Source organism: Erinaceus europaeus, chromosome 1 (assembly GCF_950295315.1).
Source record: "Erinaceus europaeus chromosome 1, mEriEur2.1, whole genome shotgun sequence".
Taxonomy (NCBI): Eukaryota; Metazoa; Chordata; class Mammalia; order Eulipotyphla; family Erinaceidae; genus Erinaceus; species Erinaceus europaeus.
In genome coordinates this window covers 25,255,977-25,275,308 of record NC_080162.1, presented here as the reverse complement: position 1 = coordinate 25,275,308, position 19,332 = coordinate 25,255,977, and the positions used below count along the sequence as shown (strand labels likewise).

General features: G+C 49.1%; 1 protein-coding gene across 1 annotated transcript; it reads left to right on the top strand.

The window, feature by feature from the left end:
* The first annotated feature begins 11,994 nt into the window (after positions 1-11,994).
* PPIF (peptidylprolyl isomerase F) lies at positions 11,995-18,993 on the top strand. Its single transcript, XM_007539400.3, has 6 exons — positions 11,995-12,292; positions 13,411-13,441; positions 13,851-13,939; positions 15,457-15,553; positions 16,931-17,006; positions 18,193-18,993. Exons 1-6 carry the CDS (start codon positions 12,095-12,097, stop codon positions 18,326-18,328), a joined length of 627 nt encoding a protein of 208 aa, XP_007539462.1. The 5' UTR covers positions 11,995-12,094; the 3' UTR covers positions 18,329-18,993.
* The last annotated feature ends 339 nt before the right edge of the window (positions 18,994-19,332 follow it).

The window sequence follows — 19,332 nt, the reverse complement described above, 5'->3', positions numbered from 1 at the left end:
AGAGAGGTGGTCACTAGGAATCCTCACAGCCCCACCAGGCATCCAGCACTCCCCCACTCCCACCAGGCATTCTGATGAACTCTATATGCATAGCGAGACACCCCAAAGCAAATGATGTCAGCTACCACTATCACATTATAACACTGTCACTCATGGTTCTTAGGGATGGTTGGACTCAGCTGAGGGTTTCTCACTCCAGCTTCTAAAGTGTCTACAATCAGATGGTGTCTTAGACTATAATCTCATACATGTGGCTGACCATGAGACCCCAGCAGGGGCTGTAAGCTGAAGCACCTTCCAGTGGCCTCTTCATGTGGCCAGTACTTCCTTAAAACATGGCAAATTGGGAGTTAGGCAGTAGTGCAGCGGGTTAAGCGCACATGGTGAAGCGCAAGGACTGGCATAAGGATCCCAGTTCGAGCCCCAGGCTCCCCACCTGCAAGGGAGTCGCTTCACAGGTGGTGAAGCAGGTCTGCAGCTGTCTTTCTCCCCTCCTCTCTGTCTTCCCCTCCTCTCTCCATTTCTCTCTGTCCTATCCAACAACAGCGACATCAATAACAACAATAATAACTACAACAATAAAACAACTAGGGCAACAAAAGGAAAAATAAATAAATATAAAAAAATTAAACAACAAGGGCAACAAAAGGGAAAATAAATAAATGTAAAAAAATAAAAATTAAAATTAAAAAATTAAAAAAAAACATGACAACTAGAGGTGGGGCTATGGAGCAGCAGCAGCTGCATTTCTCTCCTCTCCTCTCCTCTCCTCTCCCGGATCAACTAGGAATACCAAAGGATACCACCTGGGACATAAACAAGACAGGACTAGAATGACTTCAGGAACCCACCAAATCAATGGTGAGTGCAAACACGTGTGGCTCATGGACAGAGAGGAGACTAGGGAGAGATTAAGTGGCTGATAACAGTCCTGCAGTTTACCAGTTGCGGTACCACCTCCAGTCTATTTCACCAACAAAAAGATGGCTGAAGGGAGAGGACTCCCCTAAAACTCACCAAAGGCAACTGTGAGTCTCCATTGCTGCTGCTCTCAGAATCTAGAGCAGCAACAGGGAGGCCCTGTGCTGACACCAGGAAACAGAGAACTAACCAGGAAACTCAGGAGAACATCTATACCTCAGTGGCCTAGCGGTGGGGCTGTGAGAGACTCTTTGCATAACCACTGGATTATCTCTACCCCACACTGCTTTATCTCTTGGTCAGGAGTCAGTGATTAAGCTAAGAAGCTTACTTACAGTTTAAGAGCCCTCAGGCTCCCATAGCCAACAGGGAAGAAAAAGAACAAAAGAGGCTTTTAAGCCAGTGTGCTCCAACTCAGGGATTAAAATACTATTGAAACAACTGTCAATTTCCACAACTGTGAACCCTTTAAGTACCTTTCTTAGACACAAGTCAATCCAGGCAAGAGTGATCAGTAATTGGAAAAGTACTGAGAGAGGGAACTCATAACATAATATTTAAAATGGTTAAACCTACAAGAAGAAATATTGGAGAATGACCCAGGACAAGAGTGCAGCTATATGAATATGGAATATCTTCTTTGTGTCTTTTTCATTTTCCTTGAGTAATGACTCATAATTTTCAGTATACAAGTCTTTCACTTCTTTGGTTATGTTTATTCCTGGACATTTTATTGTTTTTGTTGCTATAGTAAAAGGAATTGATTTGAGGATTTCAACTTCTTCTAACTTAGTGTTTGCATAGAGGAATGCCACTGACTGTTGAATGTTAATTTTATACCCTGACACCTTACTGTATTGCCTGATGACTTCCAAAAGCTTCTTGCTGGATTCCTTAGGTTTTTCCATGTATACTATCATGTCATCTGCAAATAGGGAGAATTTGACTTCTTCTCTTCCAACCTGTATCCCTTTAATTCCTTGCTCCTGCCTGATTGCTATGACAAGAACTTCCAACACTATGTTGAATAATAATGGTGATAGTGGGCAGCCCTGTCTAGTACCTGATCTGAGGGGAAATGCTTCCAGCTTTTCACCATTGAGTATGATGTTGGCTGTAGGCTTGCTATATATAGACTCCCCTAACTTCAGGAATTTCCCATCTACTCCCATTTTTTGTAGTGTTTGATCATCATAAAGGGATGTTGTATTTTGTCAAAGGCTTTCTCTGCCTCTATTGATATGACCATGTGGTTTTTGGTCTTGCTTTTATTGATGTAGTGGATCACGTTGATTGATTTACGTATATTAAACCAACCTTGCATGTCTGGGATAAACCCCACCTGGTCACGATGAACAATCTTTTTAATATACTGCTGTGTCCTGTTGGCTAGAATTTTGTTCATTATTGTACCATCTCTGTTCATCAGAGATACTGGTCTGTAGTTTTTTTTTTGGTAGTGTCACCAGTAGGAAGCTTCATGCACAGTGAAGCAGTGCTGCAGGTGTCTCCTTTTCTCCCTCTCTACCTGCTCTTCCCTCTCAATTTCTCTCTCTGTCCTATTGTTGTGATGTAATTAGCATAGGGCTGACATCTGGATGGAATGTAAGTGCACGACAGGCTGAAGAGGTTCTTTGTTCCTGCACTCAGCAATCCCAGCTCTCTGACTACATGCGCATCCCACCATGGCCGCTCCTTCCGGGATTTCTACACATGTGAATCTGAACGTTGGTAATTAATATTTCTCATGGGCTCAGCCTATTCTTACCCCTGTTGATAATTGCTTATTTTTCTGTACCTAAAATATGCCATCCTATGCCGCTATAATAACACTTTGTCTTAAACCCACACCAAGCTGCACCCCCATAAACTTCTACATTATTGTCATGTAATAACCTTGGTTGTTCTAAACCCAAGCTGAGCCACCATGCTCCCAGAAAGTCCTTTAACTTTTTAAATTACAAGATCCTATCAAGAAAAATTTCATTTGTAACTTGCAGTTGGCTCTCCATATATGGGGAGTTTGTAGTTCTGCAGTATATGTTTGCAAAATGACAGACAGGAAAAAAAAATCTACCATAAGTGAATCTACATAGTTCAAACCCCATTACTGAAGGAGTAAGTTTCTAAGCATTGCTATATGGTATCACTAATGGATAGAAGGATTTCTCCTCCCAGTAAGCCTGGCTCCCAGTGGTCCTGTTTCAGGTTGAGGAAGCCTTGCAGTGGGCTCTGCCTATGACACATTTCATCACTGTTGACAGCTTAGCATTCAGCCTCCTTCTCTCCCATTAGTGCATAGCCTTGTCATTCTACACACCTTGATTCGCAGGCTCTCCTAAGCCCCTTCTGGCTATATCCTTTGCTCAATGTGCTGGGTTCATTGTGCCTATGTCAATCAAGCCCTGGCTGTACCCTCTTGATGGGCTCAGACTAGCCAAGCAGCCAGGGCCTGTGATACAGACACAATATTTTAAGGATTCAGGCTGGTGAGTTGATCAATTTCTTGAGCCTCTGCGCATCTAAAATCCAAGCTCTTTGTTACATAAATCAAGGAATCTCCTAGCCTGACCCATGCCTGCTGACCTTTTGCACTGCAATAGGGCAGCAATGGAAATAGAGGAGCCAAGTTCTGGGATTAGGCAGACCAAGCCTAGCACAGGCCACTCAGACACTGATTCAAGGAAAAGGAAGGTCTGGGTACCTTTGGGCAGCTTCTATAATCTGATCTTCTCTGGTGATCTCACACCAAATACTGCATAGCACTAAAATCTACTCTTAGGGACCATGGGAAGCTGAAGACAGAATGCATGTTCTTATCACATGCAACATATCAAGTATATGGTAAGTAGTACTGTTCCTTCTGTTAACAACCACCCAGGTGTTGTTAAAATTCGGTGGCTCTAGCTGGCCAGGCTAGCTTCACAGGCGGGTAACAGAGACGACCAGAGACATACGGCTGGGCAGGGAAGCTGTATTTCTTTATTCAGGAACAACAATTCATAAACTAAGACAAACTAATCACCAAACAGAACTCTGCTGTCTCTTTGCGGCGGCGCAAGCACTCTCTCTTACTCTGTAACTCTCCAACTCCGGAACTCTGGAACTGTGGCGGGGTTCCTAGGGGCGGGGCCAAGCGGGCCCGTGAAACTAACTGGACTGATCCAATTCTCTTGGCGGGTGAGAACTAGAACAACCCAATGTAAAGCATACAACAATTCCCCCTTTTCTTTTTAACTAAATGACTACAGTTTCAAGGGTGTGGGGTGAACAGAAACCTCTATCATACAGGCATTTTTTTTAAAAAGGAAACTGGCACAAACATGGAGAAACATGTAAGCAAGTAACAAGAACCAGTGTGCTGCCAAGGGAAGGCCTGAGGGGGCCATTTTTGCCTCTGTGGGCAAAACTTTATCAGCTTAAAAAAAACATTTCTTGCCTCTGGGGGGCGTAATTTCTTGCCTCTGGGGGGCGTACTTGCCTCGATGGGCATTTGCATGGGGGCGGGGAACGGCCTAGAGTCCCAAAGGCAGCTGGCTGCAATTTACTTACTATGAAACAAAACTTGTTATTAGCATATTTCTAATAGAGAAGGAATTTGAGACTTTTACATATCAACAACGTCTTTTAACCTTTTGTTACACCCATTCAAGATGGAGTCACACCCTAGTTGTGTGTGGAAAGGAAACCTCAGGCATGAGAATAATTAGCATAGCCATTGTGCGATCTACCATTTCTAATAGAGAAGGTAATGGAGAGTTTTACATATCAACAAGTCTATTTAACCTTTTGTTTAGACCAACTTAGTTTAAATATATTGCTTGTTAACTAATTTTTACCTTAGACTTTAAATGTAAGTTAATTTTATCTTTATGAGAATTACGTTGAAAACCTTTTTCATTTAACTTTGTCTAGTAAGAATTTAGCCTTAAAGTTACTGTTTACCAAACTTTAAACATACACATAAACATGGTCATTAATACACAAGGAGAGAAACCTTTGTTACGAAGACATGTCATTTTAAACACGAATTTAGATCTGTACTGTCTTAGTTGTTGGGGGGGTGCATTGTCCAGTGGTGGTCTCTTGGGCAGCTTCACTTCTAAGAATTGCAGGTTGCAATCTCTGTACAAATCTCTGTGTACTCCAGCTTGTCTGCCTTCAGACCGGACCGGCAGCTGGAGATCTCGTGTGCCCAGTTTTGGCAGGGAGCCTGGGGGTCTGGGAGGTCCAGGATCATTCCAGAATTCATAGCAAGAGGGCGGGCAGGCCAGCATTGTAAAAGGTGCGGGCCAAGGTGCCCAGGGGTGGCGGCCATGATAGGCCGCCACGGCCCTGCCCCATGGCCCTGCCATGTCTGCTGCCCTGCTCAAAGTGGCCGAGCAGTGTGGAGAGCAGGGCACGCATCCAGTGCCCTGCGCCACGCAGTGGAGAGCTGGCTCCTGTGGGCTGGCCTGCGTGCTGGCATTGGGCTCCTGCGTGGTGGCATCGGGCTCCTGCGTGTTGGCATCGGGCTCCAGCGTGTTGGCATTGGGCTCCTGCGTGTTGGCGTCGGGCTCCTGTGTGGTGGCATTGGGCTCTTGCGTGGTGGCATTGGGCTCCTGCATGCTGGCGTCAGCCTCCTGCGGGCTGCGGGGCTGCAGGGCTGCGGGCGCGGTGCGCGGGGTTGTCTGGGCGCAGCCGGCTGGCTGGCTGTTTAACCAGGTGGAAACAGCAGCTCTGCGCCTCGCCTCTTGCCCGCTGGCTATTCCCACTGGCTGTTCTGAGTTCGCCCGAGCGAGTGGAAACCACAGAGTGGTCCAGAGATAAATGTTCCAGAAACAGCAAAACAGTCTCGTGAAGAAAGAGCAGAAGCCTTTGGAGATCTCTTCACAAGCAGAAGAGAAAGCCATAGTGCATAGGCAGCCAAATTGTCTTTACTCATCTGAGAGATGCGCAGGTCAGCCCCACGTTGGGCGCCATTTGTTGTTAAAATTCGGTGGCTCTAGCTGGCCGGGCTAGCTTCACGGGCAGGTAACAGAGACGACCAGAGACATACGGCTGGGCAGAGAAGCTGTATTTCTTTATTCAGGAACAACGATTCATAAACTAAGACAAACTAATCACCAAACAGAACTCTGCTGTCTCTTTGCAGCGGCGCAAGCACTCTTTCTTACTCTGTAACTCTCCAACTCCGGAACTATGGAACTGTGGCGGGGTTCCTAGGGGCGGGGCCAAGCGGGCCCGCGAAACTAACTGGACTGATCCAATTTTCTTGGTGGGGGAGAACTAGAACAACCCAATGTAAAGCATACAACACCCAGGCCTGCATCACTTCACTGAGAGAGAAGGCAAACATCTGCTGTCAGTGATGGTCAGTGTCCATCAGAGAGGAATTCCCTCGAATGGAGGAGGCAGCAGGACAGAGCAAATGGAGATTGAGAGGGTGGAGCCAGCAGATTCAAGAAGGTCATGTAGGTCAAACATAGAAATTGTGGGTGAAACACATTTAGGTGGTGTGGGAGGTGGCGCAGTGGATAAAGCACTGGACTTGCAAGCATGAAGTCCTGAGTTCAATCCCTGGCAGCACATGTACCAGAGTGATGTCTTCTTCTTTCTTTCTATCCTCCTATCTTTTCATTCATAAATAAAAATCTTTTAAAACATCTACATTGGGGGTCGGGCGGTAGCACAGCGGGTTAAGCGCACGTGGTGTAAAATGCAAGGACAGGTGGAAGGATCCCGTCTCAAGCCCCCGGCTCCCCACCTGCAGGGGAGTCACTTCACAGGCGGTGAAGCAGGTCTGCAGGTGACTTATCTTTCTCTCCTCTTCTCTGTCTTCCCCTCCTCTCTCCATTTCTCTCTGTCCTATCCAACAACGAATGACATCAACAACAATAATAATAACCACAACAACAAGGACAACAAAAGGTGAAAAAAGACCTCCAGGCACAGTGGATTCATGCCACAGCAATAACCCTGGAGGCAAAAAAAAAATCTACATTTATTTTAAAATGTTTCCTATATTTTATTTTAGTTGATAGGACAGAGAGAAATTGAGAGGGGAAGGGAAGATTGAAAGGGAGAAAGAGAGAGAGAATGAGAGAGAGAGAGAGAAATGTGGGGGGAGCTGCAGCTTGTTTTCACCAGTCGTGAAGCTTCTTTTCATCAGGTAGTGACTGAGGGCTTGAACCTGGGTCCTTATGCATGGCAACATGTATGCTCTGGTGGGTACAGCACTGCCAGGCCCCTATTTACACTTTTAATCATCAGAATGAATGGGATATTGGAATCCTATACTGGTTGTCCTTGTATATTTTATGTTAGGTAAAATTTATCTATAATGAAATGTAAGGGGGCCAGGGGTGGTGCACCTGGTTAAGTGCACACACTACAGTGCACAAAGACCCAGGTTCAAGCTCCTGGTCTCCACCTTCAGAAGGAAAGCTTCTTGAGTGGTGAAGCAGGGCTGCAGGTGTCTCTCTGTCTCTCTCCCTCTCTCTCTCAATTTCTCTCTGCCTCTATCCAATAATAAGAATATTTTTAAAATGAAATGTAGTGTTCTTAGGTGCATCACTTATTAGTTCTTTGAATATTCAGACATGGTATAACCAAAGCACAGCTAAAAGCATGAAATAATAATGTCAAAAATTACGCAGGCCTGTAGGAGAAACAGATAAAACAACAACAGGAAAGCTGACTGCAGACTACAGACTGCCAACCTGTAACCATAGGACAAAACTCAGACTTAGGCCAGGCAGCATCTTGGTCTTAGCAAATACTATATTATTATACTAAATATTGTAATATTATACTATTAAGGGAAGTATTGGGTGAACCATAGTAAAAATCTACCCATTAAACTCTCACAGAGGGGGGCTGGGTGGTGGCGCACTGGGTTGAGCGCACACAGTACAAAGCATAAGGATCCGCATAAGGATCCCGGTTCAAGCCCCCGGCTCCCCTCTTGCAAGGGGGTCACTAACCCTCTTCTCTCAGTTTCTCTCTATCCTATCCAACAATAGCAGCAGCAACAACAACAATAACAGCAACAGCAACAGCAACAGAATGGGGGGGTATGGCCTCCAGGAGCAGGCACCAAGCCCCAACGATAACCTTGGAGGCAAAAAAAAACCAAGTAAATAAAAATAAACAAATAAATACATACCTCTCATAGGGCACAATATCATTCACCCAAAATCACCCCTCTCACCACCCTAGCTGGTCTGAGCTGAGCAGAGTGCATTCATTCATTCATTCATTCATTCATTCATTCCTCATTCACTGTGTCTCCAGTATGTCCAAGACCTTTCACCAAGTAATTCTCCTTAATATAAGCAATTTTGTAATACAAGGGCTATTAAAAAGTCTTCTTTACAAACAAGGAAGTTGGAATTTCTAGATATTCAAAATAATCTCCCTAAGTTTACTCATCTCCAAAGCCCTTGGCCTGCATGTTTGCTGACTGGTCGGGTCACCTTGACCTCTGACTGAAGGGTCGCCTTCAGCCCACTCACTCTACAGCACATTACCTTGTTTCACTGGGGGTTCACTTTCTGGAAGTGTCTTCTTTTCCTTTAAGAGAGCTGTTCTGAGCTTAAGAGAGAATGTCTGAGCTTACTCTTTCTGTCCAACAGCCACAAAACTTCCAGGTTCTAGAAACGCAGCACGCACATAGCCGGAGTGCGGGCTATAGCTTGGGTGAGAAGAAGGTTGAGATGGTGAACCTGCTGCTCTGTAAAGTTGTGCCTGCCTCTAAAACCTGTACTTCCAGGGTTTGGTACTTGTTGAGAATCACCCCTGGCCCAAGCCATGCTTCTCCCAGCTTCTCCTCAAGTCTCCCCACAATGTCAGCTCTCCAGGAAGCCCTTCTCAGATCACAGTGGGCAGCAGAGACACTGAAGAGCTTTGTCTGCTCCACTGTGGCCAAGTGGGCTGTTATGGGTATGACTTCTTTCCTTTTTTTTTTTTTTTTCTTTTCTTCTTTTTTTTCCACTGCCACCAGGGTTATTGCTGGGGCTTGGTGCCAGCACTATGAATCCATCACTGACACTGACAGTGACTGTTCATAACACCCCTTCCAAGTCCACAGCAGGGCCACCTCCACTTCCAGCCCCTCCTGGGAAGGCTTCACACCCCATGACCACCCAGCATGCTTTGAACAGGCATTTGAGTCTATACCCCTGAATGGCACCTCTCTGTATCCAGCACCATTTAACTGTGGTGTGGCTCTGTGAGGCCTAAAGATTGTGTGTTCCAGGATCCCTGGGTGACAAAACCCATTAACACCCCAGACAAGAAGCCACTTGGGCTGAGTGGAAAGAAACTGCTGTTTCTGAATCTGACACAGAATCTATAAATAACCTCAAAGTCAGGTGAGTGCTGACACCTGCCCAGTCTTACTTGAGCTGGGCATCCCTGAGGGCTGGGCATGTTTCAGTTCATGGCTCAGCCCACAAACTTCCCTCTCTTTGATACCACTCAGGATAGTATGGGGAGGAATGACTGCACATGACTTCACAGCTGAGCCTGTGGGAAGGCAGGGTGTTTCTCTGACTAGGGCAGGAGGTAGTGATGACGTGTGACTTTCAAAAGTGGGTGGGAGGAGCAATGGGAGTGAAGGAGGTTGGTTCTCAGTTCATGGTCCTGGGGATGGTAGCCCTGCGCCATCAGTGACTCCCCAGTGTTGTGTAACAATATTAGGTTTCAGTCTAGCCTTTAACTGTCTTCACGCTGCCCCTTGTCTTTCAGTTCATGGTAAACACCAAGCTTCTCAAAAGTGCCCTGGCCTCTGCCAGCTCTGGGCTGGCTTTGATTAATTCCTTTCTAGAATCCCCTCTTTATGTCATTGTGTCTTTGCTCCTCAAATACGGCTGTCTCTAGGCTGGCCCCCACCCCAGCAGATATCTTCTCTGTCCCCTGAACTTTCAAACCCCCAAACTAACTCTTTACTGTATTTCTGTCCAAGGCTCATATCTCTTGTCCTTTCCACACTGTCCCAATCATCAGGTCCTTGGCAGTAGTGAGAAGTTTTGACACAGGCAATAAATGCTAATCTTGGCTTCATACACCCTCCACCAACCTTCAACACTTCAACCATGGGCAACTCATTCTCCCAGCTTTTGCAGGGGGCAGGGGACAGGGCTTGTTTCCCCATCTGTGAAATGGAAATGCCTCTGAGACTGCAATGGAGAGCAGGTGAGTTAAGGATTAAAGTGGCTGAGTGAATAAAGGCTTCACTGAGGCCCCACCATAAGCAGGCTTAAGGAGACAGTGAAGCACCACTAATTAACTTGGGCTGTGTGAGGTCTATGTGAACTGAGGGCCTGGAACTAATGTCTGGGGTGATCCCTTTCTCCCTCTCTCAAATCTATAGTATGCTCTGGTATGAGAGGTGAGGGTGGATAGGTGGGAGATGCACTGAGGACCCAGGTGGGGCAGGGAGCAAGCCGATTCCCCATTCAGACTCAGTTTTGGGGCAGGGGAGATAGCATAATGGGTGTGCAGTAGACTCTCATTCAGGGGCCTGGTGGTGGAGCACCCAATTAAGCACAAGGACCCTCACAAGGACCCTCACAACTATTTGGGTTCAAGCCCCTGGTGCCCCTCCTGCAGGGAGGATGCTTCACAAGCAGCAAAGAAGGTCTGCAGATGTCTCTATCTCTATCTCTACCCCCCCAATTTCTTTTTTTTTAATATTTTATTTTATTTTTATTTATTCCCTTTTGTTGCCCTTGTTTTTTTATTGTTGTAGTTATTATTGTTGTTGTCATCATTGTCATCATTGTTGGATAGGACAGAGAGAAATGGAGAGAGGAGGGGAAGACAGAGAGGAGGAGAGAAAGACAGACACCTGCAGACCTGCTTCACCGCCTGTGAAGCGACTCTCCTGCAGGTGGGGAGCCGGGGTTCGAACCCGGATCCTTATGCCGGTCCTTGTGCTTTGCGCCACCTGCGCTTAACCCGCTTAACCCGCTGCGCTACAGCCCGACTCCCCCCACCCCAATTTCTTTCTGCCCTATATACTAAAATGGAAAAACTGGTCACCAGGAGCAGTGAATTCATCATGCCAGCACCAATGATAACTCTGGAGGGGTTAAAAAAAACAAAAAAACAGACTCTCTCGAGCCCCTGGCTCTCCACCTACAAGGGAGTAGCTTCACAGGTGGTGAAGCAGGTCTGCAGGTGTGTATCTTTCTTTTCCCTTCTCCATTTTCCATTTTTCTCTGTCCTACCCAACAATGACGACAATAATAACAACAATAAAACGACAAGGGCAACAAAATGGAATAAATAAAATAAATAAATATTAAAAAAAAACAGACGTTCATGCCTGACCCTCCAAGGTACCAGGTTCAATCCTCCACACCACTGTAGGCTGGAGCAGTGCTCTGGTAAAAACACATGAACAAACAAAGAACAACAACAAGGAAGCCATTTTCCAGGACAGTGTGAAGTTGGGACCTAGGGGACATTTAAGCTTCAAGGTACAACTGGGATGATGTTGACATTGATTAGCTGACCCTCTCTCCCTAGCCAGGAACAGAGAGGGGATTAGGAAACTCTAGAAAAGTGCTAAGCCAATATTCTCATGAACCTTGAATGCTCTGTTCTGACATAAACTTGCATGGGCCCGCACTGTGTTGCCTGACTCCTCACCAACTGGTTCAGAGTCTGGGGTAGGATAGAGGGAGAAGGAAAGACATGACAGCATCAAAGTTTCCTCCAGTGTGATGGGGTGGGGGAGGGGGGGCAAGCTGGATCTGGTTTGAGGACATGGTAAAGATGGTAACACTATCCAGGAGAGGTATCTTGCCGGCCCTGCCACAAGGGCCTAGACCTCGGTCTGAAGGGCCTTATGGGAGGGCAGCGTGTGATATGGGCTCGAATGTAAACTTAGATTCAAGTGAAAGCACACGGACAATTCACATTTCGAAGTTAACCACAGTTTAGCCTTTTTCTCATGGATTAGGACTCTTGGCTGTGCTCCCAAGGACTAGCATGGCTGCACTGCCTCCTGGAGCCGCCAGGGGCCGCCCGCGGACGGGGCCGGAGGGGGCGGGGCCTCGAGGCCGGCAAGGGCTATAAAGGCGGCGGCACGCCACCTTGGCCGGCTCCGCGAACTGGCCGCGCGTGACCTTCTCCGGCTCTCCTCGTCCCGGCTGCCGCGCTCTCTACCCGACTCGCGCCCGCGATGCTGGCGCTGCGCTGCGGCTCCCGCCTGCTGGGCCTGTGCCGGGGCCCGCGCTCGGCGCCTCTGCTCTTCCCGGCTGCCCGAGCCTGCAGCGCCGGCAGTAGCAGCGGCAGTGGCGGCGGCTCGTCCTCCGGGAACCCCCTAGTGTACCTGGACGTGGGCGCCGACGGACAGCCGCTGGGCCGCGTTGTGCTGGAGGTGAGAGCTCGCTGGGGCGGACCGTTCTGGGCTGTCCTGGATCTTGCCCCGGCGCAGTGTCGCGGTTCCTGGGGGGAGAGGGCGGGGTGGTGGTGGTTGGAAGCCTGAGCAACCCTCGCGCGGGCTCAGGGCCTCAGTTTCCCCACCTCTACTACTGGATTTCAAGTCGGTCTCTTCCGGCCCCCATGGGCACTTTGGTGGAGCGCACGTGGGGAGGAGAAAGCCCAAGGTCAGGACGGGGGCGCTGCGGCCCGGGAGTGGGGGGAGGAGACACCCGCCGGCGGAGGGAGGGGGCAGGGCCTCTGGCATCTCTGGGTGTGAAAGTCTGGAGTTCCCGCGACCGGCGGGGAGGCGCTCACGTGGCTGTCCTTGTAACTTGGATCTGGTCCCGGCCCAGGTCCCGCCCCCTGCCATCAGATTTACACCTGGGTCCTGGGGAGTGCGAGAAGATGCTCCCCTCCTGTTCAGCCTCTGGGCTGGCCTGCACCCCAGGGGGACCCTCCTGCTAGTTTTAGGGCCCTGGGCCCATAACTCCTTACCAAGAAACCTCAGCGTAGGCCACATGGGGTAGGAAGGAGAGGGATGTGACACCCAGCACCTGCCCCAGAGTTTGGGCCTTTTAAAACAAAGTAAGAAATAAAGAGTCAAATGGGGAGGGGGAGGGACCCCTTATAACTCTCAGGCCCACCCCCCACCTCATTTTGGAGGGGTGGGGCCTCAGTTTCCTGTTGTGGGCACAATTATTTGAATGGCATAGCGCAAAAGTGACTCATGGAGCTAGGAGATCAAAGACCTGCTTGGATGAGGTACCAACTTTCCTTGCCCCTCACATCCCATGGTTCCTCCCCAGTGGCTCTGCCAGTTCTGACCCCAGAAGTAGGCTGAGTTGGCAGGGTCATCCCTTCTGACAGGTTAGGAAACCAGCACAGCCACCTCCCAGTCTTGGGTCCAGGAAGCAGCTGGCAGAAATGATACCTGCTTAGGTGGCCTCCTACACAGGGCTGGGGTAACAGGAAAGGAATGGCACTGCTGTACTGTCTCCATGGCCTGTGTGGGTGTTGGGTGGTGAGATTCCTTCATTCATCCCCTTCTTTTGCCTTTTTCTTGTCTTCCTGCAGCTTAAGGCAGATGTCGTCCCCAAAACAGCAGGTAAGACAGGGGTCCTGAGGCCTCCCAAATCTGTTCTTGACAGAAGAGGCAAAGCTAGACGGGTGGGCCAGGGAGATTAGTGGCCTCGGGTGACTTGGAGACAACCAGTTGGGAGTATCATATGTGGCTTGGTTACTGGGTGTTCTGGGGCAGCTGTCTCTCTCTCTCTCTCTCTCTCTCTCTCTCTGGGTCTTGGTGCATTAGTAATTGGGCACCTCAGAGTCAGTGGAAGGCATGTTTCCCGTGAGATCATTTCTTCCTGCCAGAGAGAATGGCGTATCCCAGGTTACAAAGCCAGAGCAGACCCAGGGGTCTTCTATACGTGGTCCACATTGTGGGAAGGGGCTAGACACAGTGGGTACGTAGTTGAGGCTGGCCTTACTTACTTGCCTTTTCTTTGAACCCTCAGAGAACTTCAGGGCACTGTGTACTGGAGAGAAGGGCTTTGGTTACAAAGGCTCCACCTTTCACAGAGTGATTCCCTCCTTCATGTGCCAGGTAAGGTGGCCTTCTCTATGCTTCTGTTTCCTCTCCTATAAGTGGGCTCAGTGGTGGGGACCATGTGGCAGGGTTGTTGCTGCAGCGGGTAAGCACAGGCCTGCTTGGAGAACACTGACCACAGAGCATGTACCATTGTTCCGGCTTCCAGCATGCTCACGCTGAGGGGCTAGAGCTGGTCTCACTACCATGGACCTTGCAGCAAGGCAAGTGGCAAGACAGCCTTTGCCCAGCAGGGTAGGGAAAGTGTGGTCCATGGAGGGAAACCTGGCATGTAGATGCACTTAGGCATGTTAGCATGTTAAGCTACAGAGCTCCTGCATATCCAGGTACTCTCGGACCCTGTCCCCCTCTGTATCCCCCTGAGCATGTGGCCGGGAGACAGAGGAGAAGGAGGAGGAGACACAGAACTTACAAGTCTGGACTTGGCTCCTCTCTTTCCAGAGACGGGCCTTTGTCTCTGTTAAATGAATGTGTTCTCGGTCATGGGTCATGACTGTTTTCCAAAAGTGCTAGTAGGGTTACCTCAGTGGTTTTGGAGTAGGTGTGGTGTGGGCTGCCTTTTGTCAGGTCAGTCTCTGCTGGGCCAGGGATTAGCAGCCTGAAACCAGCACATCTAGAAGCAGGGGCATGGGTGTCCTGACCTTTGAAGTCCTTTCAGCCCGGAGTGCTCTCCCCCACTCCCTCCAACCCGGCCTGGTGGCTGTTGTCAGTCATGTCATAGTGAGTGATGGTGGGTAGGGGCTGGGCCTGCTGATGCGCTAGGTGTGGCAGATTCTGGGAAGGGAAGTGACAGGCCCAGTGGCTTTTTTGCTACAGAGGTTCCTCACTCTGCCTGAGGTTGTGGGGGAAGCCAGACCTGATGTGGGCCTCTTAACCCAGGACACCCTCCAGCAAGGCATGGGCAGAGACTTCCAACACTGGAGGATTCTCTGTGGCATGAGGTGGTGGCAGCAGAGGTGGCCTAGGCCAGAGCTTCAAATTATCTCTCTCTGGGGACCCCTCTCTGCATTTGTGGTGCTTCTCCAGGCTGGTCAGGTTACCCCTCTTACCTGAGGAACTCTCTCAGGAGAGGGCAGCGCAGCCTGGGACTTTGACCAGCTGGGCAGCACTTACATAGGGGCCAGCACTGGGCTCTTGTGGCTGAACCTCCCTTAACAAGCTCTAAGGAAGGAGACCAGCCCTGGACAGACTATCCCGGGGCTGCAAAACTTGGTGTAAATACCGGGACATGGAAGGGGACACTGCATAGTGAACTGGGCTTGGGCCAGGCCCAGCATGGGGTTAGACACTTGGCCACCGCCCTCTTTATATGGTTGAAAATTCCTGGAACACCAAGAATCCTCTCAAACTGACATTTGATCCTCCACAGATCATTTTAAAACTCTGCCAAAAAAAAAAAAATGAATCATTCAGAAACTGGAATGCCGTGGTCTAAAATTTTGAAGGTGTGTTTTATTTTGCATGTGCATACTGTCCTTGGCAGCATCCGCTCAGAAAGTGCTCTGTGTTCACAGGCGGGCGACTTCACCAACCACAATGGCACAGGGGGCAAGTCCATATACGGAAGCCGCTTTCCTGATGAGAACTTCACCCTCAAGCACGTGGGACCAGGTGCGTAGGGGTGCCACTCCTCGTTACCTGTCCTGAGGCTTTGACCCTGCCCAGCAGGACCGACCTGGGAGGCTGCAGTCTGATTTCTGATGATGCAGTTGGTTTCATTCAGCATCAGGGCTGGTCTAATGGATCTTCCCAGGGCTTTTTTTCATTCTGAGCTCTTACATTAAACACACACACACACACACACACACGCACATTCCTGGGGCCAAGCAGTGGTGCATGTGGTTAAGTGCACAAGTTACAGTATGGAAGGACCGGGGTTCATGCTCTTGGTCCCCACCTGCAGAGGGAAAGCTTTGCAAGTGGTGAAGCAGTGCTGCAGGTGTCTCTCTGCCTCTTACCCTCTTTACTTCTACCTACCCTCTTGATTTCTAGCTGTCTCTAGCCAATAAAAGATAGTTTTAAAAAAGGACTTTTTTTTTTTTTTAAACATTCCTGAGAGAGGAGTGCTGGTTGATGGCACACATAGGTGAAACTCGAAAGACAGAGTCAGAAAGGGAGAACTCAGGGTGAAACTTGGACAGGGGTGGAGTACTGCACCAAAGCAAGGAATTCTGGGGAAGGAATGTAAGAAGGGGGCTTGGAGGGAGTCAGGCTGTAGTGCAGGGTTAAGTGCAGGTGGCGCGAAGTGCAAGGACCAGCATAAGAATCCCAGTTCAAGCCCTGACTCCCCACCTGCAGGGGAGTCACTTCACAGGTGGTGAAGCAGGTCTGCAGGTGTCTATCTTTCTCTCCTCCTCTCTGTCTTCCCCTCCTCTCTCCATTTCTCTCTTTCCAATCTAACAACGATGACAACAACAATAATGCTTACAACAATAAAACAAGAGCAACAAAGGGAATAAATAAATATTTAAAAAAAGAAGGGGGCTTGGAGGGGAGTTTGGTGTGAGAGTCTGTTGCAGACACCTATGATGTGGAGTGGGGAGATGGGGTCCATGTATAGACAATTGTGATATAAACCATTAACCTCCAAATAAAATGGGGGAGGGTGGGCGGGAAAAGACAGGTGTTCCTTTGGCAACTTAGGAGAGAGAGCCTTTAAGTGCAATCCCAGCATTGCATCACCATTACAGCACTAAAGAGCCAGGTGGGATGTGGAGAAGGCCAGGGTTGTCTCAAGGTCCTTTTCTCTCTCTGGTATTAGAGGGACCAGGAAACGAGCATAGCAGCTTATGCTGCAGACTTTACATGGCCCAGGTCCCAGAGGTCCCAGGTTCAATCCATGGCGCCACCAGAAGCCAGAGTCAAGCAGTGTTCTGGCTTATAAAATAAAAGATGATTGACCCCGGGGAGCTAGTCTGCTCTTTTGAACAACTTCCCAGGTGAGATGCCTCCTGGAGCAGTACGCCTCATGCCCACTTGTCTTTGCAGGTGTCTTATCCATGGCAAATGCAGGCCCCAACACCAACGGCTCGCAGTTCTTCATTTGTACCATAAAGACAGACTGGTGAGTCTCTGCTCCTGGCTCTAGGACCCGTGGGGAGCCGGGGCAGCTGTGTTGCTGGTGGACAGTTCCTGGGCTTCAAAGAAGGTCACTTGAGGTTGTGTCTGTCCTACCTGTCTCTGTGAGGGAAAGAAGTCTATGAAAAGGTTGAGGGAGAAGCTTTCTCAACTCTGCCTTAACTGGACTTCCCACCATTACAGTGCACTCTGCGCACACCACACACTGTCGGGAAAGGTCAAACATGTTAGACCTGACAGAAGCCCATTTGCTCAGTTTAACCTCACCAATCTTGGGGTTGATGTCCCCCTGGAAAAGATTGCAGGGGAGATTCAGATGTTTCATCAGACATTAGCATGGCTTGCAGGATAGCGCTGACCCCTTAAAAGCCCCCTTTCCACATGCATATGAATTTTAGGACTGTCTTCCTGGTAAATCTTCCACTAGGAATACATTTCTTTGCCCAAAGTCCCCTGTGTCCTAGCCTTGGGGTGGTTGGAGTAGAGAGGGGCTACAGCTGGCCAGGAACTGAGGCTTACTAGAGCTTGTTTCCCGGCCTTTGCTCTGCATATTGGGGTGAGTGCTAGCTGTCTCTGGACTCCAGAGCAGAAGGAACATAGATGTTAGAGCTAGAGAGACGGTTGCTGGCTCTGCCCATGCTGCTGTTTCCAGGAAACTCTTTTAGGGGTCCTGAAGTTCTACTGTGGACTCTAAGCAGGACGGGCTTTGCTTGTACTGGGCCAGGCTGCTTTTAGCTGTTTGGGACCACTCAAGCTGAGAGTTGCTGTAGACTTCATGAATTGAATAGCTCACCATGCTTGGGTCCTTATCTGCGAATTTGTGGCTGTTAAGTAGTTTATTTGCATGGCTCTCTTAATATCTTCAGAGTGGTTCTGTTTCCTGTGGGCTCCCTGGGCAGAGCAAGGAGATGATGTCATAAGGGTTTAGCTCTAGTGGCCTAAGAGGGCGAGCATACCTAGAAAGGAGACATCCTCTGGGGAGTTTGGGGGAGCACAGCAAAGCCTGAAGCAGGGAGTTTAACTGGGGGAGCGGGGTGGGTCCAGCTTCTGGTGTGAGCTCTATTTAAGAATGACTGTTTGGGGTGAGTAGCTCCGTGACCCAGCGGCCGTGACTTTGGGTGTGACGTTGCACTACTCTGACTTCTGCTCTCCCACTTCACCTCTCCTCACAGGTTGGATGGCAAACATGTCGTGTTTGGCCACGTCAAAGAGGGCATGGATGTGGTGAAGAAAATAGAGTCTTTCGGCTCCAAGAGTGGGAAGACTTCTAAGAAGATCGTCATCACAGACTGCGGCCAGCTGAGCTAACCCACCCCACCAGGGCTCCAGGGCAGCGACAGTGTGTGGGTGGGACCCTCCACGTGACTCTGCCAGGCTTGCCATGCCCCACTGAGCTGCCGGTGCTCCCCGCCATCACTGTGTGAACCTCCACAGGGCACCACCTTTCTTCAGGGTGTAAGAAGGGCCACCATGTCACGTCTTCTCAGCGTGTGCCTTGGGCGCTGGGGGTGGGAACAGGCTAGTTTGAAGTGAGGGTCTCTGTCTAATGTCTTCCTCCTCGCTCGAATGGTTCCATTAGCAAGGCTGCTTGAAGATGAGGCTGTGACGTCAGACCATGCTGTGCTGTGATTTGAGTAGCACAGGCCCCAGAAGCCTAGAGCTTACCCTGGGAGACTCATTCAGGGCTTCTGTGAAGGCTGAGGCCTTCCCTCAGCTACTGTGAATCCCCCTGGCTTGCTGCCCTTGGTCCTGAATAGAGTAGCCTATAAGCCTGGGAGTGAGCCCAGTGGAGGCCAGCCGTTCCCCTGGTCAATGTGAATTTCTACTTTGAAGCAAAAGTGACCTGTGAGTGTGTGTGCCCTGGATAAAGCCAACATGTCTTTCCTGGTGGACATGGCTTTTTCTGTTTTAATAAATTATATATATATATATATGCACAGTGCTTTCTGGAACAGTGATGTTCACCTTAAATGTGAAAATAAATCCTATTTTCTCTAAAAGATTGGTGTCCCTAGTTTTAGAGAGTAGTGTCTGTAACTCGAGAATTCAAAGCGGGGCGACTCACTTGGACAGTGTACTTACTTCTGCATGTGCATAGTCCAGGCTCAAGCCCAGCCCCTAGCACAGTGCAGGAAGCTACGAAGGCTTTCTCTTTCTGTTCCTGTCTCTCTAGTTGACTTGGAGCTGTGAAGCTCTGGTGATGACAAAGAATCTAGAACAAAGTGGTGGGAGATAGCATAACGATTATGCTCAGACTCTTATGCCTGAGGCTCCGAAGTCCCAGCTTCAATCCCCCTCACCACCACCTCAAG